Source organism: Pectinophora gossypiella, chromosome 13, assembly GCF_024362695.1.
Source record: "Pectinophora gossypiella chromosome 13, ilPecGoss1.1, whole genome shotgun sequence".
Taxonomy (NCBI): domain Eukaryota; kingdom Metazoa; phylum Arthropoda; class Insecta; order Lepidoptera; family Gelechiidae; genus Pectinophora; species Pectinophora gossypiella.
Window position 1 is genome coordinate 5,799,716 of NC_065416.1, and position 26,919 is coordinate 5,826,634.

The 26,919-nt window shown below is 38.2% G+C and overlaps 1 protein-coding gene across 1 annotated transcript; it reads right to left on the reverse strand.

Moving 5' to 3' along the window:
* On the reverse strand, positions 1-26,647 carry LOC126371899 (F-box/LRR-repeat protein 4). The gene is made up of 13 exons (XM_050017319.1): positions 26,311-26,647; positions 25,310-25,403; positions 23,500-23,692; positions 22,706-22,866; positions 15,120-15,244; positions 9,886-10,038; positions 6,924-7,021; positions 6,354-6,463; positions 4,517-4,672; positions 3,482-3,647; positions 2,706-2,891; positions 1,774-1,843; positions 1-954 (listed from the first exon to the last, which is right to left on the reverse strand). The coding sequence occupies exons 1-13, from the start codon at positions 26,536-26,538 to the stop codon at positions 844-846; spliced, it is 1,851 nt and encodes a 616-aa protein (XP_049873276.1). The 5' UTR covers positions 26,539-26,647; the 3' UTR covers positions 1-843.
* Between the last annotated feature and the right edge of the window lie 272 nt (positions 26,648-26,919).

Consider the following 26,919-nt stretch of genomic DNA (forward strand, 5'->3'; position numbering starts at 1 on the left):
AAAAGAAGCTTTCTTTTATTAGTAAGGGTAGTTAGTATCTTATTACTTTTATGTCCGTTAATTATAAGGTATACATATATTATGCCGTCATAACAACATTGTAAAAAGCGACTCACTTATATTATAAATAGTATATATAAATATAGTATATAAATACCTACAATATCTAAGTTATCATAACAAATGTAAGCTCCTTTATTTTTTAAAGGTGTGCCATAAAATTGATATTCAGTCTACTTTTGAGATTGACCTTTGAAATTACACGTATTATATCTAAATTCACGCCCGTGTTTCCTAATTGACTTGGGCGGGCACAAATTAAAAGATAATTTACAGTCACTTTTGATACGAAGTCTTAAAATTGTTATCATGAACTGGGTGATAGATGAACATCGCACCTATTATCTATCCATTATGGTGGAATACCCGCTATAGAACAAATTCTAAGACTACATCTACTTTACATAATGTAGTGTTAGGTACATTACATCATTGATACATAAGTACCGTACATAAAGCGCGTCATACAAAAATACGACGAAAACTTGACGCTAACATAGCTATACATTCATACGTAGCAATATATAGAGTCAATAAAATCGTCATAAATTACGTAGGTACGGTCGTCGTCGTTAACATCTAAAGCGCGTTGTGGTTCTTAACGCAGTCGAGTTATACAAATCTACATATTACCAGGTCGGTGCCTAATCGCGCACTGCGGAATAGAAGAGCATGCATCGCCATTTCTGCTCTAACTTTTCGTCCCACTTTTTGATCGCTCATGTCCAATTTACGGTAGTTATATATCAATGCGTACCTGTCAATTTATAAATCGTATATTGTTTATTCTAAGCTCGGCGCCAGGAAGAGGGCGTTGGGAGCTGCGTTTAGGTTGGCTGACTGGAATGAACGTTTAATGCTCACATGTGGGTAGTGCTCGCGCCATTCCAGAACCTAGGGGAAGACAAAAATACAGTATTATATATAGTGAGGTTACAGAATAGCCCCTTACCAATTAAAAGAGAACCGATGAACGCGTGTATAAGAGATTCTTGGTTGATTGTTAGGGGCGAATCCCGGTGGGGACATACAAAAATCACTTTGTGATACTTAGGGTGGCATTAATAAACTTATCTTAGCTTTGAGACTGCTCTCAAGATCATGTCAATGTGACAGTTCTCATATAAAAACAGGGACTTGAGCATGATCTTGAGGGCAGTCTCAGCTAAGATTAGTTTATTAATACCACCCCTAGTTTTGTAAGGACATGCAGCAACATGCATGCAGGCTAATCAACCGATTATCCGATAAGATCGCGGTGGGGACATATCCCAAAAATCATTTTGTGATCCCTAGTTTGGTTAGGACATTACAGGCTGATCACCTGATTGTCCAAAAAGTAAGATGATCCGTGCTTCGGAAGGCACATTAATCCGTTGCTCCCGGTTACTACTTACTGATGTAAGTAAGTAGTCGTTACATGAGCCATGTCAGGGGCCTTCGGCGGCTCAATAGTAACCCTGTCACCAGGGTTGATGAAGTTGGTACTCCACCTCACAACCCACACGATAGAAGAAGAATCCGATAAGATGATCCAAGCTTCGAATGGCACTTTAAGCAATCGGTCCTAGCTAATATTTACTTAAGTAAGTATGTAGTAGCCGTTGTACGAGGCATGTCAGGGACCTTTGACGGCTCCTTGACACCAAACTTGATGAGGTCGATCATTGGTCTCATATCCCAGAGAAGTATTAAAATGCACAAATAACATACCTGAGATTCCTGAATCTGATCACAGAAGCTGACGTCTAGGAGTCTGAGGTCTTTGCATTCTGCTAAGATTCTGGAAACGAAAATAACATAACATAAGCTCACGACTATATCCCTATTGGGGTAGTCAGACGTACATACATAGTAAGATGAACTAAGTACCCACACCACACCGAGCTTTCTGTTAGACCAGCGTGATAGGTGAGCCATGTCGACGTCTATAATGGTCGAGTCAACTGTGTTAGTGAAAAATGCACTTAAGAGAAATTAATAACTCATTGGTAAGTCCGGTACCGGAGTTTGAACTGGCGCTCCACAGTGACTTAATCTTTCGAACGCCGGAACGCGGATCTCGACCAGACACAATGTAAAATCTATTGTGTCTGGTATCTCGGCATATGAGAGGTTAAGAGATATACAGGGTGTTACTGACATCGTAACGAATACTGAAGGGGATGATTCAGACCATGATTCTGAGTTAATATTAAGTGGAATTTTCCGTCGCAAAATTCATGTTTTCTTTTTTAGTTTTTTTTTAGATTATTTTCAATTGTATACTTTTGCGATCGAAAATTCCTCTTGACATTAACTTGAATAATCAGCAGAATCATCCCCGTCAGTATTCGTTACGATGTCACTTACACCCCGTACAAGTACATACGATAGCCATACAAGTAAGTGTGGGTGTTAGTGCCACCGTAACGAATACTGAGGGGGATGATTGAGGCCATGATTCTGAGTTGATATTAAGTGGAATTTCCTGTCGGAAAATTCATGACAATATTTGTGGTTTTTTAATTTATTTTTCGTTCCATACTTTTGCGACGGAAAATTCCACTTGATATCAACTCAGAATCATGGCCTGAATAATCCCTCGAAGTTTTCGTTACGATGTCACTAACACCCTGTATATATTTTTAAATAACATTACTTACGCTTCACAAATATCAGGGGTAACAGCGCGTACGCCCAGCAGGTCTAGTTGAGACAGTCTAGGCATGCGCGGTAGCAACGCGCGCAGGTCGCGGTCACACACACCGCGCAGCGCTCCAAGGAACAGCTTCCGAAGCTCGCCGCCGCTTAGCCACGATAACCACTCGCCTGAACCTCCCGCTTGAAGACTGGGAACAAAAACTCTTTCAATTATTTCGTTTAAAAGACTGAGACTGTGCGTAAAACGCGATCAAGAGCAGGATGTTTTTCAGAAAGGCCAGGTCAAGAGTACCACCGTGCGTACTTGATGTCTTTGATGAGAATGGAAGAAGCGAAAGAGGTGAGTCAGGGTCATAGTAAGCGGAATTTCGTGGTCTCTGCCTACCTCAACGAAAAATAAGTCAAAAAGAAAAACGATATTGATTTTTGACTATCTTAGATTGGTTGCTATTGCTAGATTAGCATTGTGTAACTTATCTTTAACCCGGTTAAAAGCCCTTTTCAACCATCTTTGGTCTACCACCACGCCAGCTTTCTGATAGTATGTATAATAATAATAATAAAGATCTTTATTTATGTGGGTATATGTAAAATACAATAAAATACAAAATCTTTTTATTGCACTTAAAACAAACATTAAAAAATAAACAGTTACAATCAGTTAGGTAGTACAACAGATGGCTTTATGGCTAAGGTGGCAATTCTTCCAGGCAACCTTAAAAAATAAAAATAAAAAAAGGGATTTTATTGAATTATGTGTAACGTTCACAGTACTTACCACCAGCCTACATCCAATTCCTGCAGTTTCCTACAGTTGTGTAGCGCGCGGATACCGTTCGGCGTCAGAGAGTAGGACTTCCAAAAGTCCACAGATATGAGGTTAGGGCAGTTAGTGCCTAGTGCTATCGCCACCTCGTCCATTGCTGATATCATCTTACAGGAACCTAAAAGCGCAAATGATCAATGGGGTTAAAAGGGCCACATTGCAGTAACAGTTTCCAACTAGTCAAATCAGTTGCTTTTTACTAAACGCCAAAACACGAACTACTGTGGAACTTGTATGAAAAAGCAATCAGTGACGCCATAGAAAAACGTGACAAAACGTCACACTTACTATTTATTTTTTCTTTATTAAAATTCAGAAATAAGTTAAATAGAAAAAAAAACTTTTGTCACCTTTCGATCTGTCTTTCTCATCAAAGATAAATTATGAAATCAGAATTTCATAATTTATCTTTGATCTAGGAAACTACCCAATTCATCTACAGAGCAATAGTGTTAGTTGACATTGCGCATTCATTTTTATAAACGCAAATGTCAAATTGCAATATTACCTTTTAGATGAATGGTTTCGATGTGGCATTTTTAACCTCCCGATAATGGTTTGGAAAAGAAAATTTACATGCTGCCTACGATCCCAGGCACATCGTAAAACTCGACTAAGGATGACATCCTGTCTAACTTAATAGACTATTTATAGACGAAGGCATAGAATAATTAATAACACTACATATAGAAGGGACACTCTCCGCTCCGCTTGGATGGAGCGAGTTTGATTGAAGTGTGTCATTTTAAAATTAGTTGGCTTTTTATATTGGTTAATTGCATTTGACCACAGTCACTAAGTGAGGTTCCACTGAAGTGGAGCGGAGAGAAGCCGAGCAGAATCGAATAATCAGAGCGAGCGAGACAAGAGCTCTGTTGCTCTCTCCTTCTCACATCTTCGCTCGTGTCCGCTTCAGTGGAAACGCACCCTCACCTGATGACAAGTTATTATTGCAACCTCCCGAAGAAATTATAAAACAATGCGTACCAACATTAAGATGTTGTAAACCAGGGTTAGCCCTGATGATGGAGACGGTTGCTAGTGTGGTGATGTCGGTCCTGTACAGATCCAGCCGCTTGAGCCGCTTCAGGGCCGCTAAGCAACCCCACTCCGAACACCCTACCACTGAGCGGAGACACAGTTCTGGAAGAAAATATCAGAATTTAACCAACGAATCTATGAGGTTTACTTTATTGATGAATCGATTCCGGCAATAGGTTGATAACATGTCACAGTACGGTTCATCATCATCACATCTATCTTGGATCGAAAATGAAAGAAATAATAAAAAAACATTAGAGGACGCCTCAGCAACAATACAATAACAAAAAACCTACATGACAGAAGCAAAAAAGATGTTGGTCGAAATATCAAGAGTAGCAGCGGATTGTTTTATTGATGATTTGTGCCTCTGCCCAGCCCGATTGGGACACGGTATGTGAGCAGTTTTAACAGTTGAACATTTCAATCACCTCCTCCAATTTTAACTAATTACCTAATCTTTGTTCACAGGTCTTTGTTTGTGTCAGGTTTGAAGCAATACACACCTCATTCCTTCTCATTAGAGTTTAGAATTACTTAGAAATTGAACTAGCATCTAGAAAGGAAGTTATAAAACTGTGAATGAACTAGTTGACTACAATAATATTATGTCACGCTGAGAAACGTATGTTGTACAATGCCTACTAATGAATAACGTTACTTTTCTGTTCTCATTTCATCGGTTAATCTTTTTTTTTTCGTAGAATATGTATAGTATGAATGTGATAGAACGATTTACCAACAAAATTGATTGGAATCCCAATAGCACAATATCTCTGGATGAGTATTCAGATAAGCCGCCGGCTTGCTTCTCAATCAGGAAACGCCTGTTCTAACCCCGGTACTGGACTTGCACAAATGAGTTATTAATTGTATTCGAGTGTCGCGAAATAAAGCGACGGAGACAGAGTAATAATGCGAAGCCCTGTGCCTGTGTGTATGTGTGTGTGTGTGTGTGTGTGTGTGTGTGTGTGTATCTGTGCCGTGTGCATACTGTATAGTGAATAGATTCGTTTCTCCTTGGACTCAGTGAGTTTCTTTCCAATCCCGAAACCCACTTCCGTAACAATATTTTGTGGCACAATACAATTACAAAAGTGACTTAACTAGTACATGGAAAATAGCGACCATAAGGTGAGGAAAACATGCAAAAGTGCAAAGAACTCGTGTAAGATTGGGCAGCTGGTTTTACTGGTAAGTCTATCGGGTACAAACCTTTTCCAAAAGCTCTTACTAGTAAGTTTATTGGGAAGTCAATTCCCAACAGTTCCTCTGGTAAGACTACTGGGAAAAGTGGTAAGATCCGCCTTCATCCAGTCTCTACCTACTAATTTATCTTCAGCAAATCTTCAGTCTAAGTTTGACTTCCATAAACGCATAGAACGTAAACGTTATAACAGTGTGATGTAAATGTTAACGCTATTACAACGCAATCAAGGTCGTAACTCTTATCACTGCATGCTACATCTATACTCATATTTACGGTTATAAATCCTACTTCGCAGACTTTAACATGACCTAGGATATTAGGTTTTATGTGCCTAGTACATATATAAATAAGGCTCCGCGAATACAGCACGAATATATAACCAGATAAGAAAGATATTTGAGTAGCAGAGAGTTCCGAGAGGCTACGTCACGATCGTTTTAGAATCGACAAGTAATAAGTCTTTCAGAGAGTCTCAAAGTTCAAACTTATACATATACAAATGAATATATAATTATAATAAATAATAATAATATTTTAATATAGAATTGGACCATAATAAAATAAGAAACGTACCTTGTAAACCCGAACAGGTGTCAACAATAGTTTTAAGAACGGAGTTGTCGACGAATTTGCAGCAATTCATTCGCAGATGCGTCAGTTCCGCACCGCTGTCTTTTAGGAAACTGCCAATAAAAAAATTGCCTCCTATATTATTTATTTCCTAATAATATCCACTAATAAGCAGAGTTGATCGAAATTCGAATAACGAATGACGAATTAATCGTTTTTCACGAATCATAAAAAATATTCGAATAACGAATAAATTATTTATTTGCCCGCGAATAATTCATCAGTGAATAACGTTGAAAATAACTATTTATTCGAATAATTATCTAGATAACAATGTATTCGAATTATGCCCAACTTTGATAGAAAGTATACTCTGCTAATCGGATATTCGGGTGGAAATCTCCGACTGACAGTCATTTCTCTGAATATGCAAGCCTGTCATACCCTTAGATGAGTGATCAAATGTAGCTGCAAACTGTCCTCTCATGGCTATACCGACTCTAATAAATAGGGCAGGCGTGAGGCGTGGCTTTGTCTGTACGACTTTGACGATAAAGGTGAGATGATACTCACTTAACGACGTACAGAGATTTTATCATACGGTGACTCCCACACCACGACAGGTCCAACTTTTGTAGGAACTTGCAGCGCATCGACAAAGTCACTAGGACCTGAAAGTGAGTATCACAATTTGTACATTATTATTTACAAATAACATATAAAATACAATACCAATTCGGAGTCGTAAGAAACTTAATAATTATTATGAATGCGAAAGTAAGTTTGTTACGCAAGAAAGGGCCTATAAACCGTCTCTAGAAGATTTTTCGACATGCCAGGGAAAATAACCACCTGAACGGGTTATGTTTTTTTCGGTGTCCATAGAAGTCATTAGTCAGGATTTTATGTGTATAATTATGATGGATATTAATAGGCTGAGAACCAACTACACCATAGAATAAACAAAATACTACGTATAGATGGGACATTCCACGCCCCGCACCGATAAGAGCTTGGAGCGTGCTCACCCCCCTGGATGGAGGCCACATTAGTATTCTTAGGACTTTAAGCTAAGGGAGCGAGCGCGGCCTGTCTGTCTCGCTTACACACGGGGTAAGGCGGCACATATACACATATTTTTGTCAATTTTTGACAATTGCATGCTAATAATAATTAGCAGCATTGAGATGCTGTAACACTGCTTTATAATCACCTATCCTAAGCGAATAAATGATTTCTGATTTCTGATAGTAAGAACGTCTTTTTATGGAGTGTCCTGACTACACACTCCACACAAACAATAATCTTCAGCTACATACTTATGAAAATGGCTCGCCTCGATACATTACAAAATGGAATTCATTACCGTTTTCAAAGTTATTATAAGTAAAATAAGCTGTTTAGACTAAAATTATATCGCATACGATCTTTACACAATAAAGTCCTTATTCTCAAACAGTGACTGTTGTTTTCAACACAAGTTTAGTAACAAGCACCATACTTTACGCTTTTATAAACCACCGAAGCCTTTAAAAGTTTAGAAGTTACATTGTACTGGAATGGTTTCTAAACAGTAACGTGACTACGGAAACTTTGAAATATTAAATACTAGCGACCCGCCCCGGCTTCGCTTGTGTGCAATGCTGAGGAAAAATGAAATTATTTACGACATACATTAAAAACCTCAAAAATGACAGTATTTCTCCACTATTTGGATGTTATTATACATATAAACCTTCCTCTTGAATCACTCTATCTATTTAAAAGAAACCGCATCAAAATCCGATGTGTAGTTTTAAAGATTTAAGCGTACATAGGGACAAAAAAAGCGACTTTGTTTTATACTATGTAGTGAAGTCACGTTTGCGGAAAACTTAAGCCAAATTCGAAGTCCCGTGACCTTTTATTCCAAAAACGTTTTCATTTTAACGTGTAAAGCAAGAATAGGTGAATTATGAAAGCGTTTGTACATGTCCACGTCATTTCGCATTTGGCAATTGGCGCAAATATTTTTGGAAGGTAAAACCACAGTAATTAATCATAACATACATGAAAATAAATAGCCTATATACATCCCACTGCTGGGCACAGGCCTACCCTGAATCAATTGAAGGGGATAAGGAGCATACTGCTCCACTGCGGTTTAGTGGAGGTGTTTGGGCTAGTTGCCCGAGACCAACGGCTTTGCGTGCCTTCCGAAGCACGGAATAATTTTACTTTATTACTATTTTTATACTATTATACTGTGTCTGTTCGAATCGAATGATGAACGAACGGTGTCTCTCTGTGTGTGTGCGAACAATTCGTACTTTTACCATCATCATCTAGGGTTCACCGTACTTCACGCTTTTTACAGTAATATACCGCACACTCTGCCTATCTCTAAGGGGAAACAGGCGTGATGCTATATTATGTTATAAATAAATCACTACGGGTCTTACAATGTTTCGCTGATACATACCTGGGGGGTTAAAATGGCCACATCGAAGCAATTCATCTAAGAAAGCAATATTGCAATTTGACATTTGCGCATATAGAGTAAGTGCGCAATGCAAACAAATGTCAAATAGTATTATTGCTTTCTTAGATGAATTGCTTCGATGTGGCCATTTTAACCCCGCTAGTCATAATAAATATGATTGGCCACCTGATACGACACGATTCATTTATAACAAACATTATAGAAGGAAAAATTGAAGGGAAGAGAGGAAGGGGTAGACCTAGGATAACATTTATGAAACAAATAAAAGAGAAGGTGCAGGTCGTGTCGTATCGGGAGGTGAAGGTTTTGGCGGGAAGAAGAGAGGAATGGCGGTTACTCCACCGACAAGAGCGCAGCTCTTAAATATAGAGAGAGAGAGTCATAATAAATACGTCATGACTTGATAATTGGCATCTCACACAGCGAGGCGGTAATGACGGTTATTAGTAGATGTATGTGATATAATGCTAGACTGCTACTTATTGCACGGGTTATATTAGGAGTTTATAGTTACTCAATGTAAATAAATAGCCGCAAACAATTAACATGAAAAAGCTCGGTGAGGTGTGGGTACTTAGTTCGTCTTTCGATAGATGTACCTCTTGACTACCCTGGGATATAGTCGTGAGCTTCTCTCTCTCTCTCTCTCTCTCTCTCTCTCTCTCTCTCTCTCTCTCTCTTTATTTAAGAACTGCGCTCTTGTCGGTGGAATTCCTCTCTTCTTCCCGCCAAAACCTTCACCTCCTGATACGACACGACCTGCACCTTCTCTTTTATTTGTTTCATAAATGTTCTCCTAGGTCTACCCCTTCCCTTCTTCCCTTCAATTTTTCCTTCTATGATGTTTGTTATAAATGAATCGTTTCGTATAAGGTGGTCAATCATATTTCCTCTCCGGTTCTCTATAATCTTCAATATGGTTCTCTTTTCTTCAACTCTTTCATTTAACACCATTTCAGTCCAGCTTATACCCTCCATCCTTCGCCAACACCACATCTCAAAAGCTTCCAACCTCAAAATCAAAGCCGTGAGCTTATGTTAAGTTAAACTAACCTGTGATTGCACGCAATGCCAGTACGGCCGGAGGTCGATGCTGCGATACAGTATGGCGTCCGAGGCGAGCCTGTTGAAGTGTCTGTTGACCTGAGCGCAGCGGCATAGAGACTGCATGTCTAAGTACTTCATCACGCAGAGGATCGTCTCGTCCTGTAACGAAGTGTGTTGATCAGAGGGGGGTTTTGAAAGGAAAAAGTTCAAAATAATTTATTCCACGTAATTATCAACGAAAAGTAAACTTGTAAAAAGGTTTTTTTTTTTTCAAATATTTCTGTCGTGCTAGCATCTTAAACTTAAGCCATAAACTAAATCATAAATTTATGCCTTAGTAGGAATAAAGGGCAGCAGTACAAGAGAGATTACAAGAAAAGGCGAACTCAACCGTTGGCATCTATCTACAACCTAATATAAAAATTATATTGACTACTGAGTCATGTTGTACAGCGACAGATTTACTTAACTGACCAATAGGCAATAGCATAAGCTCAGGACCATACTCGCGATTGGAATAATTAGAGCTTCACATAGCATGATGAACTGAAGTACCCACATTTCACCGAAATTTCTAATAGACCAACTTGATTGGTGGTGAGCCGTATTGCCGTCTATGATGGTTGAGCCGACTGTGATAGTGAAAATTGTACGTAAAAATCCAGTACCGGGAGTCAAACCGTTGCTCCCCTTTTGAGCAACCGATAAAACACCGGACCACTTATAACACATAATACCATCATGCCTGTATCCTTGAAGGGGTAGGCAGAGTTGTTTAGTATATACACCACTCGCCAGCTATGTTTAAGACACATGTAATAGGGGCAAGCCTATATTGTTAACCGGACACAAATCCTCAAAACCGTGTGATATGGTTATGTCATGTGACAATGCCTAAGGATCAACTTAAGTTTTTATTTAATATGAATAGAACGAGATTAGGCAAGCTATACACAAACGACTTAAGTATTAAGATAAAATAATAAATGATCCGTTTCATACAAGATGACGATTATTATTATTGTTTGCACTTAGTCTACAAAACCAGTGTTTAACCTGGAAGTCACGAAATGCGCGACAACAAAGAAACTGTAACTATTTTTATTTTTTAGAAACGTGATTTTTTTAAATGTCAACCTGAAGGACGAGATAGCTATGAAAGGAGTCAATTTAAATTATACCAATTAATGCATACAGAATCAGCTCGTTTGAGGGAATAAAATTAAAAAAGTGTTATGTGCAAATAAATGTGGCAAAGATTTAATCCGATTCGAGTCGCCGCAGAAATATTTTTATTCGTTTTCCAGACGTCATTATCAAGAAAGTAATTGTATTTTTAGTAATTCGTTTCTTGTGAATGGAGCAGGTCCCCATATACCCAACAGTGAGATGATGCCGGCTGGTTGATGATGATGATTTTTAGGACAAAAAGTCAAGAATGTTTGATCTTGTGCTTCAATGAGGCTTAAATATAGAAAGCCATACATTCTAGTATATTTTTATTTCACACTAGCTTTTGCCCGCGGCTTCGCTCGCGTCAAATTCGGGGTAACACGGTTCCCCTTTCCTAATATACCAAAACGAGAAAGTTAGAATAAGAAAGTTTGAGATCAACTCTATACATATAAATATGAAAATATAGGTAAATATAAATACGTAACAAAATAGCATAGCCTTTGTGGGTTTTATTTTGGGTTATAACTTTGTTGTCCCTGGTTTGGTAAGGACATCACAGGCTGATCGCCTGATTGTCCAAAAGTAAGATGATCCGTGCTTCGGAAGCCACGTTAAGCCGTTGGTCCTGGTTACTACTTACTTACGTAAGTAAGTAGTCGTTACATGAGCCATGTCATTGACCTTTCGCGGCTCAATAGTAACCCTGACACCAGGGTTGGTACTCCACCTCACAACCCACACGATAGAAGAGGAGACTAGCCTTTCTATGTTCTACTGCAAGCTGCTGGCTTCCCCTTAATCAAGGGGGTACCATAGAGCAATCGGCGGGCCAGAAAGGGGGTAATAAATATAAAAAATATTTATCAAATCAAATATATTTTATTGCACACAACATACAAAACAAATTAACACAGATGATGATAGATACAGTACAATCTGGCGGCCTTATTGCTAAGCAGCAATTTCTTCCAGGCAACCAGTGGATAGGAAACATTATTACAATTTGGTGCGGGACAGTGCAACATCTTGTATAAAAAAAAATACTATGAATAAAAAAAAACAAATAAAGGTAAAATAAATAAATAAAAATAAAATAGAAATATATAAAATATAAATACATACATACATATACCCATTTATATCAGACGTAGTCGTTTTCATTTATGTAGTTATGTCTTGCGAAATATGAAGCTACATCCTCTGATAAAAGATACATCACGTGTTCATAGTCACACACCTACATTCCTTGCTGTTAATAAAAGCATAGACTTTCAATTGTGACATCTTCAACTACAACTTTACTATTGTAATATTTATCTTATCTGTTTAAATATAGAACAATGCCTCGTATTACAATTTGGACTATTCAATTGCACTATTGTGATCTATAATATATTATGAGTCAAGCCTAGTTTCATTGACTTCTTTCTGGTACAGAACCTTTCATGCGCGAGTCCGACATAGTAAGTTATAATATTAAGAAGTTGAAAAATAAAACATGTTAAAGCAACACTGACATCTTTGATCCATAATACCGGTACGACAGTACCTATAGGCTATTTAAAGCCAGCTAATACTAGGATTTAGTAGCGTCAGCGGGATCAGCGTTATCAGTAACGAACATGACCTAGAAATTTTTAATTAAGGACGTTATTTTGACGAGCGTTGCATGCATGGTACATCCATCGCACGCATCGCGCATAGTACACCCATTGTTTCGCTAGGTTTTTTTTTCTTTTAATTAAGATGGGTTTGCTCTTCGTTCTTCCACGAGGAGAAGAAGAGGTCGACGGTGGAACGAGCTTATCCAGAAGATGCCTATTCACCCGTAATTTAAAGGACCCCAGGTTATAAGATACAGGAAAAGGTTAGATGTTAGGTTAAATGAAGGTTAGATGGCTAAAATGTAATCAGTCACATAAAATCAGGACAGAGTTTGGAATCGGACGAGTACCGACGGGTACACAGACGAATGCTTGGTGCAGCCAGGAACACCGTTGGGTTTTAGTGGGTATACTGGGTGTCTCTACTCGGGGAGCCCTACATAACCTAGTCAATTTCCCGGGTGTGGTATGCGTAACGCATTTCCCAACGTTAAAAAAAAGGTTAAATGACTACGGTCATAGAAAAATTTTAATGAAAAATAAAATTGTTGGCCGTTTCCTATTATTACATGAGCGTAAAGTGAAAACACTATGTCGCTACCATGGGCGTAAGCCAACAAACATATTGACTATTCATTACCATTCTTTTATATAGTTCTTGTGGTAACGAAGCATGCAAGTTTCCTAACGTGTAGTTTGTGAAGTCCGGGTTTGTATAATTAGAGCGTTTAGAGTTAGAAGCTTGGTTCTACACGAGATCTCTTCATGGCAACATTTTACATAAAAAGTTTTTGGTGGGATGTGATTTTTTCGCAAAGTTAGATGACGAAGGTCATAGAAAAATTCTAATGCTAATCTGACATTATAAAAAATAAACCTATTTACTAATTTTAATTATGAGTTACGTAACAATGAGTACTAATGATAAAGTGCTAAGTAAAAATAAGTGTTAAATGCTTGTAAGAGTAACGGATAAGACGCAAATATTGAGAGTTATTGAAGACAGAAGAGGTAAAATAATTGGACACTTAATAAGACACGACGAATTTAAAAAAAAACATCATAGAAGTAAAGCTACAAGGCAAGACAGGAAGGGGAAGACCAAGAAGAGCTTACATAGAACAGATGAAAAAGAAGGTGAACGTCGTGTCTTAAAAGGAAGTGAAGAAACAAGAATGGATAATGCTACACCAACAAGAGCGTGGCTCTTAAATTAGTGATGATGATGAACAATGAGTACCTACAACGTTTGATCACCTTTATTGATGACGTCACGTTCTGTACATACTCTCCTTCAAACGCCATTTCAAAAAAGGAATCTCATTCGACTGGGTTAGAGTTCATCATCATCAGCCCATTAACGTCCCCACTGCTGGGGCACGGGCCTTCCCTATGGATGGATAGGGAGATCGGGCCTTAAACCATCACGCGGGCCCAGTGCGGATTGATGGTTATTAACGACTGCTAATGCAGCCGGGACCAACGGCTTAACGTGCCTTCCGAAGCACGGAGGAGCTCGAGATGAAATTTTTTTTTGTGGTCACCCATCCTATGACCGGCCTTTGCGAAAGTTGCTTAACTTCAACAATCGCAGACCGAGCGCGTTAACCGCTGCGCTACCGAGCTCCTCAAGCGGGTTAGAGTTATCTACCTTTATTGGACCGCGTATAGTGAAGTATAGTAGACTGTTATACCTGCGTACATATCTACCTATATAACTTACTCGTCGTGAGGGGGCAGAGGGCAAACGCATGAGTCGTAAACAACATGTTATTAGAGTCATAAGATGGATGTGACAGATGATGGATATGTAACTATGTTGTCAGGTGACCAATCCATCATATTGGAAAGAACAGAATCACACAGTCAACTATAACGACATGCAAAGTACTAAAATACTAAAACGCAGTCAACCTAAGAATGGAACAATATGTATCGATATCGCACTCAATAAAGGTAATCAATGTCGATAAATGTCAAGTTCAAGTATGATTCATAGCTATGATAAACAAGTAACAAGTATGTGAATATTTTGCATTTGTGATATAAGTTTTCATTCAGTAAGTGCCTACACTGGTGGACAAAAAAATCGACTCAAGTTTTTTGAAATTGTAAAAAATATTTTTAAATAACGGCTTCCGTGATCCAGTGGTGGGGCGTTGGGCTCACAATCCGGAGGTCCCGGGTTCGAATCCCGGTGGGGATGTATCACAATATACTAATGATGTCTAGTTGGGTTAGGACATTACAAACTGTTCACCTGATTGTCTGAAAGTAAGATGATCCGTGCTTCGGAAGGCACATAAAGCCGTTGGTCCCGGTTACTACTTAATGTAAGTAAGTAACCGTTACGTGAGCCTAGTCAGCGGGCTTTGGCGGCTCAATAATAACCCTGATACCAGGGTTGATGAGGTTCGTAGCCACCTCACAACGATAGAAGAATGACAATTATTTACTTACAGGCAAACGATGGAAGTCACCAAGCGGGGGTCCGGTGTCAATTTGTTTCTGTTTAACACAGTTGTTATTCGGGATCACGATTGATTGGTGTAAGTTTGATGCTAGTATCCTGTTCAGAAGTTGACCTGAAAAAACATTCTATAATTAGAAAAAAAGTATAAGAAAAAGAATACAGGGTGTTCGTGACATCGTAACGAATACTAAGGGGGATGATTCAGACCATGATTCTGAGTTAATATCAAGTGGAATTTTCCGTCGCAAATTTCATGGCTTTGTTTCAGTTCTTTTTAATTACTTTCAAAACTATACTTTTGCGACGAAAAATTCCACTTGATAATAACTCAGAATAATGAGCTGAATCATCCCTTTTAGTATTCGTTACGATGTCACTTACACCCCGTACAAGTACATACAGGTACACATATAAGTAAGTATGGATGTTAGTGACACCGTAACGAATACTGAGGGGGACGTCCCCACCGGGATTCGAACCCGGGGCCTCCGGATCGTGAGACCAACGCTCAAACACTGGACCACAAAGGCCGTTATAAAATCTATTGAAGTAGCTATATCTATACCACCCCTCAATGGTGAAAGACTTTCCTCAATCCTTTACTTTGTCAAGAATTGGTTTCAACTATCTTTTTGCAAGCATTTTACGATTTGACGAGCAAAGTGCTATCCAACTACACTAAAGAGGTCGTCAGCCTTAAGTCGAACAGATTTAATTCTCATGTATGAGAAAATTTCATTACGTGATCTGCTATTGTATTCTATAGAGCCCGTTAGTTTTAGTAGGATGTTTTGAAAATTTTATATTTTTATAATTATACTAAAATCTCAACGACTGTTAAGTAAACCTGTCTATCTTTTGTCATGTGATATGATATCGTGATGTATGATGCATTATATCATAGATGCTCAAAAAAAAATGATCACAATAAGAACAAATACAAGTTTATACATAATATTACGTCATAATTGGACACTAACCGCCTTACTAATAAAAAGTAAACAAGCGGTGAACGTGTCTATATTAAGAATTTGACAGCCAATTTCAATTATCAAATAAAAGGGTAATTCCCAACTGGTCAAATCAGTTACTTTTTACTTAACTTTAATGGAATTTATAAGAAAAAGCAGCCTGTGACGTCATAGAAAAATGTGACATAATGTCGCACTGTCGAAGATTACATTTTTCTTTGTAAAAGTCATAAAAAAGTTAAATAGAAAAAATAAAATGTTTTTTGTCATCTTTAGATCTGTCTTTATTTAGTAATCAGAATTTCATAATTTATCTTTGACCTAGGAAACTACACATTAGTCTTGAACTTTGCTTGGCTGTCAAATACTTAGGCGAACGCTCACCATTATTTATTTTTTATTGGTAATGCGAATAATGTATTAGACGTACGGCCCAAAATACTTTTAAAATCCAAACGTCATTGTTTAACACATTTAGAAGGATATAGTGGTGGACAGAACACCTCAAGTCATCAATAAGGCAAGCCACATAATCAAAAGGAATATAGGTACCTATATCATGTCATACAAAAAATACCTAAAATCGAAATGGCAACAAAATCATGTAAATAGTATTAAAAATAAAAACCCATATAAAGCATTGGTTATATTTTACATTTGAGTCACGTGTGAATCGGAGTTGTTATGGGATATCACGTGGCATTCGCAAAATCAAATAAAAAGTCCATACTAATATTATAAATGCGAAAGCGTGTGTGTGTCTTGTATGTCCGTCTTTCACGGCAAAACGGAGCAACGAATTGACGTGATTTTTGAAGTGGAGATAGTTGAAGTGACGAACAGTGACATGGAATATTTTTTGTCTCTTTCTAATCCCCCACTTCCCTAAAATGGGGGGTGGAAGTTTGTATGGAGCATTCCGCAATTGTCAAGGTAGAAAGCTAAAAATTGGTACCTATGTGTACTATTTGTGACTCACAAAAAATAATGTGCATCATTTTTTGTTGGACATCTGCCCCAGCCCCTTCAAAGAGGGGGTGAAATTTTATAATAGACTTTTAGCAGTTTCAAGGTAGGAAGCTAAAAAATAGTACATAAAGAATGTTACCCCGAATTTAACGCGAGCGAAGCTGCGGGCTAAAGCTAGTCTCAGATAAAGAGTCGATACTAAAACCATACGAGTTATAAATTGAGCCAAATTCCAGCTAAACAGTTTTATTTAATTTGACGCCTACATAAATTGTATCTAACTATAAGTATTGTCGAAGCCTCTCGAATATTACGGTTAAAGTTTAATCAACTGTGGTAACAGGAATTCTACCAAGCGATACAATTTCATAAGTGAACCTAGAAAATATAAAGGTCAAGTTTAGGACATTTCAATATAGAAATATAGAAGGCATCCTATATTGGAGACTTGTGAGCTATTGCGAACGCCCCTGACAAGGCTCATGTACTTAACGACTATACAGGGTGTTAGTGACATCGTAACGAATACTGAGGGGGATGATTCAGACCATGATTCTGAGTTGATATCAAGTAGAATTTTCCGTCGCAAAATTCATGATTTTTTTTTAGTTTTTTAAAATTATTTTCAATTCTATACTTTTGCGATGAAAAATTACACTTGATATTAACTCAGAATAATCAGCTGTTTCATCCCCCTCAGTATTCGTTACGATGTCACTTACACCCCGCACAAGTACATACTGTACCCATACAAGTAGGTGTGGGTGTTAGTGATACCGTAACGAATACTGAGGGGGATGATTCAGACCATGATTCTGAGTTGATATCAAGTGGAATTTTCAGTCGGAAAATTCATGAAATTTTTTGTTTTTCTTTTTATTATTTTCTGTTCCATACTTTTGCGACGGAAAATTCCACTTCATATCATCTCAGAATCATGGTCTCAATCATCCATCAAAGTTTTCGTTACGATGTCACTAACACCCTGTATATCTAAGTGTTTTCAGACAATTAAATGATTACAGCCTGCAATGTTCTGACCAAACCAGAGACCATCTGTCGGGAATCGAGCCTAGGACCCCCGGATCGTGAACCCAGCCCTGAACCACTGGACCACAGAGGCCGCTAGAAGTCTTGTGCAAAATTAGAAGCCGGAACTGTACGTCAAAAACCTGAACCAGACAATACTTAGACAGAAGGCCTTTATACTACATTCTAACATTGAATGACGATAAATAATACTACATAGCAGCCTCCGTGATCTAGTAGTTAGAGCGTTACGCTCACGATTTGGAGGTCCGAGTGCGACTCCCGATGGAGATATTGTCTAAATCACTTTGTGAGACTGTCCTTTGTTTGTTAAGGACTCATGACCCCCATAACCCTCCCCTGGATCGGCCCACGCACACAGATGCATGAGTACAATAACGTCAATGTGTACGAGCGGTGTCTGTATAAAACGAGGTTTTTTGTATGAAGTGTCCGGGGTGTGATTACACTGCCGGTCCCGCATCGGGCCCGAAAGATCGAGTAGTGTAATAACTAATAAGCCCTACAATGTAAGATGCGTTTTTTTACCATATAAATATAATCGGAGAAGATCTACCTACCTAGAACAATGAAGAATTGCGTGACAAACCAATTGACATTGAAACACACGGTCACTTTAATTTGCAACGTTTTCACATAAACAAGCAAGTTGCTTTTATGAACGGTTGATTTGTGAGAACATTTTATTAAGCCATTTACGTACCTGCAGCTGCCAGTTGATAATGTTTCCGGCACTTTGGCATTCGAGATTTTTGATTATTGATTGAGCTATTATGCGTAAAAAACTCTCATTACGAATATACTGCCATTTTACGTGAAGCGGATAATTTAATCGATTAGAATTGGGGCAAAGTAGCCAGGACAAGAGTAAATGTGGGATATATCTAAACAAAACTAAAAATTAAACATGTTTTCTTCCAGAAAATGTTTGTATTTTAAGGCAGTTAAGTCCAAATTCTACCACTTTACGTAAGCGAATGTTGAATTAATCAGAGTTGGATAAGGATAGCCAGGGCAGAGGGAGTCAATACAACACCTAGGACACTTCATACAAAACACCTCGTTTTACACAGACACTACGCATTGACGTTATCGTACACGCGCATCTGTGTGTGTGACGTCTGACGCCATACGATTGAAGAGCAAAGAATGTTCGAGGGGGTGAGGTAGGAAGTTTATGTATGATCATCATCACCAGGCCATTAACGACCCCACTGCTGGGGCACGGGCCTTCCCTATGGATGGATAGGGAGATCGGGCCTTAAACCACCACGCGGGCCCATTGCGGATTGATGGTTATTAACGACTGCTAATGCAGCCGGGACCAACGGCTTAACGTGCCTTCCGAAGCACGGAGGAGCTCGAGATGAAAACTTTTTTTTGTGGTCACCCATCCTATGACCGGCCTTTGCGCAAGTTGCTTAGCTTCAACAATCGCAGACCGAGCGCGTTTACCGCTGCGCCACCGAGCTCCTCGGCCACCGAGCTCCTCATTTTTTTTGATAAGGTACTTATTTGAGAAAGCGAAAAGCGTTATGTCTTATATCTTCGTCGGTTTACAAAATATAATTAAAATCTCGCTAGTTCTCAGCTGTACAGACAGTTCTTTATCTTTTGTTTTTTTTTTTCTTTTCTGCAATAAGGCCGCCCAAATTGTACTGTATTCATGTGTTATGTCTGATTGTTGAAATTTAGTTCTGTGCAATAAAGTATATCTGATTTGATTTGATCTTTTGTTTCATAAATACACTTGATATCCAGTCATTATCATCTATTGTCTGGGAGATGTCATCATGACATTCATAGTAGGTAGTGCCTATAGATAGCTTATAGACACTCGATCATGACCATGGTCAAGTTTGCACGTGCTATTAATAGGTGAATTGCACGTAAACAACGTTGCAAGACGATAAGGTCACAAAGGTCGTTCTCTATTGCGTCCGCAGGTTAGACACGCGATTACGACTACGCTCAATTGATACTACGTCTGTTTGGACTGTTAAAGATTAAAGCCATACAGAGGCGGTAAAGGAATGGAATCTAAATATATAAAAGGAGACACTGACTGACTCACTGACTGACATATCAACGCACAGCCGAAACGGCTAAACGTAGGCACTTGAAATTTGGAAGGGACGTAGCTTAAGTACCGTAGAGGTGCACTAAGAAAGGAATTCTCGAAATTCCCACGGGAACGGGAGTCAGCGGGAAAATTCTTTTGAATGAAAAATCTAAACACTTAAATTAGACGCTTGAAATTTGACATGCAGGTATCTAAGGCGCTGTCTCCACGAGCGAGAGAATCGCAGCGATATTATCGTCGTGCCACGTATTTCTATACACTCTCTATGGAACCGTCTCCACACGGCGATATTATCGCCGCGATGCGACGAGTGACAACGAGCGCGCGAAACGTCATTACATCGTCGCTAGCCCGCCGCGACTAGCAGCGAGCCCGCCGCGCGCTCGCGCACCGGACCCGGCGCTCTCGCGACGAGCGCGCAGCGGGCGCGCTGTCAAACGCAGTGTCATTTCAGCGTTGCCTGTCGTTAACGACGCTGCGATTCCGTTACGAGTCGCCGCGGAAACGCTGTGATTCCGTTACGATACGCGGCGGAATTATCGCTCGTTCGTGGAGATAATCCGACGATATAAGGGCGGACTCGTCGCGATTCTCTCGCTCGTGGAGACAGCGCCTTAGTAAACTTAAAGCTTAGATGCAACAGGATATTGCAAAATTCCCACGGGAACGGGAGTTAGCGGGAAAAAAACATTTCTATGAAAAATCTAAACCACCTAAGATACGAGTAGATGTTTTCAATCTAGCATGCATGCATACCTTAGTAAATATAAAGTTTAGTTATGTATTTTGAAAAATGGGAGTTAGCGGGAAAACAATGTATGTAAAAAATCTAAACTGCATAAGTTAGATGCTTGAAATTCGACACGCACTCCCACACACACAAAGATCTCTCTTTTATAACAAGCCACGCGGGCGAAGTCGCGGGCAAAAGCTAGTAAAGAATAATAGTACATATAGAACGGTAATTCTCCGTCCCGCACCAATTCGTTTCGGACGCCAACTTCACCTCCTTTGGGTCTTACTTTAGTCTTAAGTGGCCATAAGCTGCTAAGGAAAAAGGGGAAGGGCGCGCGGACTTTGTCTCGCTCGCACTTACGCGTTAGGCGGCCTACGGTACGAATGATGAATGATTTTTGTATGGAGTGTGCGGCCTGTGGTTTTACTTAATAAATGAATGAATCATTCAACATTACATGCATATATTTCCCATACAGTCTTCGGAAACTTTCCGGTGTCACCTTTCTGAACATAGACAATAACATAAACATTCCTACTGGCTGGTAGACTGTTCCATATATAAATGTCTGGTAATGGTAGGTAGTACCCACAGATATTTGTTCTGAGATATACTACCTAGATCGCACAAGTTTCGGATATCAGAGATACAAACAAGTGGTCAAAGTAGCATATTACGAGCTCCTGTCCTGTCCCTAGCACTATATTCGAGGTACATCATTACTTGCAGATAAAATTGAAGTACAGCAACATTGCTAAATAAAGGAAGCAAACGGTTGTATGACTTATTAGCGGTTTACAAAACAGAATTTCCATACAATACGTAACATATCAATTTCTATTCTAGAATCATCGACGTTTTATAACACTAGTTTCATATTTCGTAAGATGACGTCAAAGACTTTTTATGCTTCGATTCATAATATAAAAATAGAGAATTGGAAGTCCTTTGTGATACGAACTTACGTGAACTATTGAAACGGAATAGGCGAATGAAAACTGGACGCTATGCGATCATATAACTCCTATAGAAAACCTACTTATTTCCAGAAATCTATTGTAGGTACTTTTCTAAATTTAGCCTATGTGCTCCTACAGTTGTATTCAGTTCCATCTATTACTTAACTTACCTATTCGATCATTAAAGTTACATAACAGTGAAATACCTAAGCAGTTAAGCATGTAACGTACAGTCATGAGCAATATCATGTACCCACTTTGGAACCCTATCGCACTATCATATTTGTCATTTAATGAAACTTACGGTTTAATGTGTCAAAAAAGTTAATGTGACATGGTTTCAAAGTGTATAAATATTAGTACTCGTGACCGTAAGTGCCAAATTGTTAGACACTGGAAATGTTTTTAAGGTTCCGCACCCAAGGGGTAAAAAACCCGGGACCCTATCACTAAGACTCCGCTATCCGTCCGTCCCTCCGTCTGTTACCAGGCTATATCTCATGAACCGTGATAGTCAGATAGTTGAAATTTTCACAGATGATGTATTTCTGTAGCCGTTATAAGAACAAATACTAAAAACTCGCACACAACAAACGCGATTTATTGTTCGAATATAGATAACGGCAACATGTAGACGCTTGAAATATTCACAGAATATTAAGTTACATATTCATTTTAAAAATAAATAATTAAATTAATATTTAAGGGGGCTCCCATACAAGAAAAAGCATTTTTTGCACATTTCGGAACGGAACCTTAAGTGCGCGAGTCCGGTCGCACTTGGCAGGCTATTTTTAATAATTACCTTTTTCAACAATAGGTGGAGTCTTCGGGATGAAGAGCGTGGAGTAACTGAATGTGTTCTTTATTCTGACCACACTCGCTGGCTCCTTTCCTTTTAGCAGTACCGCGTCCAGCTCTGTATAGTATGGCAATAGCCTGTGGTTGAACTCTAGTCTTAAAACCCTGCGAAAGAAAGTTCATTTATCAAATCAGTTTGATAAAAAAAGTGGAAATGAAATGAATATAATTGGCGGGATTGGTGTCACCATCACTAATTTAAGAGCCATGCACTTGTAGGTGTAGCATTCTCTTGATTTCCGCCCCGCAGAACTCTGACGAGAGTGAGATGGCGCCCATAGTAATCTATATCAAAGTCGTATTAGGACTCCTGTCCTCCACCCCTGAATAGTACTGACCGTACAAGACTGAAGACCCAAGGAAAACGGCTATACTTATGAGTGTATACCTACTTACGAATAAATACTAATAGATAAATATTTGGACAATGATAAAAGCTTTGGTGGATGCTCTTTCAACAGTTTTTTTTACTATTTCCATAGGTATCAAGGAAATAAATTGCAAAGAAAAACATGTTAAGTATTACCACCCAATTAAAAAAAATAATAGAATTCAGTAAAAGAAGTAACAGCCGCCACTTACACATATACAACTCAACAGGTTCCAATTTTATGAACGTATAGGGCTGGTTTCTGATAACTAGCATCATACAAATCTCCTCGTTGCTTACAAGAGAATCCTTCCCGATATTACAAAAGCATCCCAATAAAAAATACCAAGACTATTACTAGTACTAACCTAGAAGGAAAATTCATCTCGCGTATAGGGGGGCTGAAGATCCGGGGGGTGTCTCCGACGTATTCCGGTTCGCCCTCCCACAGGAGAACCCAGGATTTGGGCCCCCACGCCCAAATGCGGATCAAGGCCCCCGGGTTGTACGTCTCGAACACCGACACCTCCATAGGGTACACGGCCCTTTCAAATGACACTTCTGTCAAGAGGATCGTATTTTAAAATTGAATCTCGTCCTTTGGACAATAGAACATTAATTTGCGTACGGTCACGAGTACTAATATGTATACACATTGCAACCATGTCACATTAACTTTATAGACAATTTAAACCGTAAGCCTCATTAAATGTCAAATATGATAGTGCAACAGGGTTCTAAAGTGGGTACATGATATTGCTCATGACTGTACACTCGTAGTTAAACGTAAAATGTACTTTCAAGTCATAGAATAAAGAATAACACTACGTACAGAACGGTAACTCTCCGCCCCGTGCCAAATAGTATCCGTTGCCGACTGCACCCCACCTGGGTCTTACTTTAGTCTTAAATAAGAGTAAGGGGGAGAGCGCAGACTGTCGGTCCCGCTCGCACTTACGCGTTAGGAGGCACACGGTTGGAATGAGATTTGTGTATGGTGTGTCCGTGGTGGGCTCAAGTGTTTACTAGTGGAGTTGGGTACTTTCCTAGGTCAAAGATAAATTATGAAATTCTGATTACTAAATAAAGACAGATCTAAAGGTGACAAAAAATTAAATAAAGAAAAATGAAATAATAAGTGCGACATTTTGTCACGTTTTCTATGACGTCACAGGTTGCTTTTTCATACAAAATCCATAGTGATTTTGTGTTTTGACTTTTAGTAAAAAGTAACTAATTTGACTATTTGGAAACTAACCTGTTGTGAATGTGTCTTAAGTTATCAATGTGACAAAACCTGTTCCCTTGTTAGCTAAATAAGTTTAAGATATTCAGAAAATAAATTAAAAGGATATAAGAATTTAATGAATAATTCCTTTGTAAATAAGTGAGCATTCCTTGGAAAATTCCCACTACCTGGCCATGAAAATATCCTTCAGTTTTGTTTATTTAGTACAGTCAAAAATATAATCACTGAATTAAACATATAGATAGACAGCATGTCGAATAAAGAGGTGATCTTTAATTCATATTTCTCTCAATATGACAGAACAGAATAAATGAAAAAGAATTTATACCAGTTTTTTAAATTCCATAAATATTTAATGATACAAGACTGTAATTCAAATATGATGTTTTATGTACTTCTGTATACATAACATCTGTACAAAATATTACAAATAAATAATGGACAACTTGGTTAGACATATATGAAAACATTTAAGTTTTTTTTTTGCTTCAGATCTGAGATGACTATTCTTGAATCCAATAATGGGTAAATGGACATTCTTTTAATCATATCAATTTCAAAATTAATCTAATTCACTAAGAAGGCAAATATGTTGTAATAAATTTATATTAATTATTTGTACTAAAACAATAAGTAGTTATGTGTGGATCAAGGAAAAGAAGACAGTGGAAAATCTACTATTGCTACCACTATTTTTATGAGTATATCCAAAGCCAGAGAAATTCAAATTCAAAAACACTTTATAGCACAAAGATAAACATAACAAATAGGACAAACAGGTACAAAAGAGACAGAAGAGGTACAATAGACGGACGTACTAAATGTTGGGCCACAAAGATGATTATGATGTTTATGTATAATAGTTTTTAGAGGGTTTGTAGCTAAATAGAATTTATATATGAATTTATATGAATGAATGTACTACTAACCCACGAAATCTTGGCTGCCTATTGAGCTGCTGTTCTGTGGCATGTAGTCCTCCTGGGCCGATGGCGCCTCTTCCCACCAGGTTCCGTATGTCCTCTGTACATGTGTAGACATCATTTTCATGTGTAAAAGTTTCATGGTCACGACCATGATTACATAACATAAGCTCAGAGGTACATCTATCACAAGATGGATTAAGTACCCACGCCTCACCAAGCTATATGGTAGACCCACATGATTGTTGTGGTGTGTTGTATTTTGTATATTAGCAGCAGTAACTGATTCATCTGACTTTATCTATAGTCTATAGTACAGGTATTGTGTGAGCTAAAAAATTATTCCACCAGTAGAAAAGCAATAATTTAATCCGGAGAAGTGATTTTTATAGACAATTCTAAAATTTAACCATGTTGATAAAGAATATTTTATAATTGTACCCATCCATTATAATGTATATCCTACTTAACATTATTAATAATAAAACTTAACAATGGTTTCCTGTATAGTATTCTCAAATGACAGATTTCAATTCATAATGATAATAATAATTTTAAAATCATAATTTACTTTAGAATTTGTACCATAAATTATATTGGCATAGTTTCTCGAGAAACAAGTTGCAACACAAATGAAGAATTATTTTGATGAGTAAAATCACAATGGTTAGAATCTCTGCCTAGAAGTTTGAAAATAGTAAATATTTTGTCAGTGATATTTATAGCAGTGTGATTTTGATTCATATAAAACATATTACATAAGTATCTTATCGACTAAAGACATTATTATGATTATAAATGTGAAACAAAACCTTTTTAAGGAAAAAATATGTGAAAACGCAAGAAATAACAACTATTATAAACCATTCACTAAAAATACTATACCTACGACAGATGACCGATTATAACGCTGAGCGCAAACAAAAACAATAACAAATAACAGTAGACTCCCAACTCCAGTTATTAACATAAATAGTTCATGATATTGGAACAATCAGAATTCTTACCATTACAAAAGCCTGGGGGTAGTCTCCATAATCAGGAAAGTTGGAAGGAGGGCCTCGAAGATTAAACGCTGTATAGGAAACACTTATTTCGCTCCCATACTGAGAACTAAAATCCTCTACATTTTGCACGAATTGCTCGATTATTTGTGGCTCTCTCACTATCTCTTCATCAGACCCATCTTCTTTGAAAAAGAACAAGGACGATATCACATCTGACGCGCTTTGCATTGTACCAATCAGAAATATTACTGTCCGCGAATATAAAAGTAAATATTTAAATAAACAAAGAGGATACGATCACGTTCGCTCGCAACTTTTGACAATATGAAATTGTTTGTCTGACTGACTGACATTTGTGCCTGCCTGCCTGACACTTCCAAACCAAAGTGACAATAGTAAGTATGTTGCCACAACAGAATATTAGATATGATAATATTCGATTCGCAAAATCGATTTTTCCTTAATCCCGTGTTACTTTACTGGCTTTATACAGGTGGCCCTGAGGTTTATGTGCAAAATGAAAAATTAGACTCACTACATCAGAAACACCATGTATGAGAATGTCAAATGTTTCAAAAGGAATGAAACACTTTTTAGAAATACTTTTAG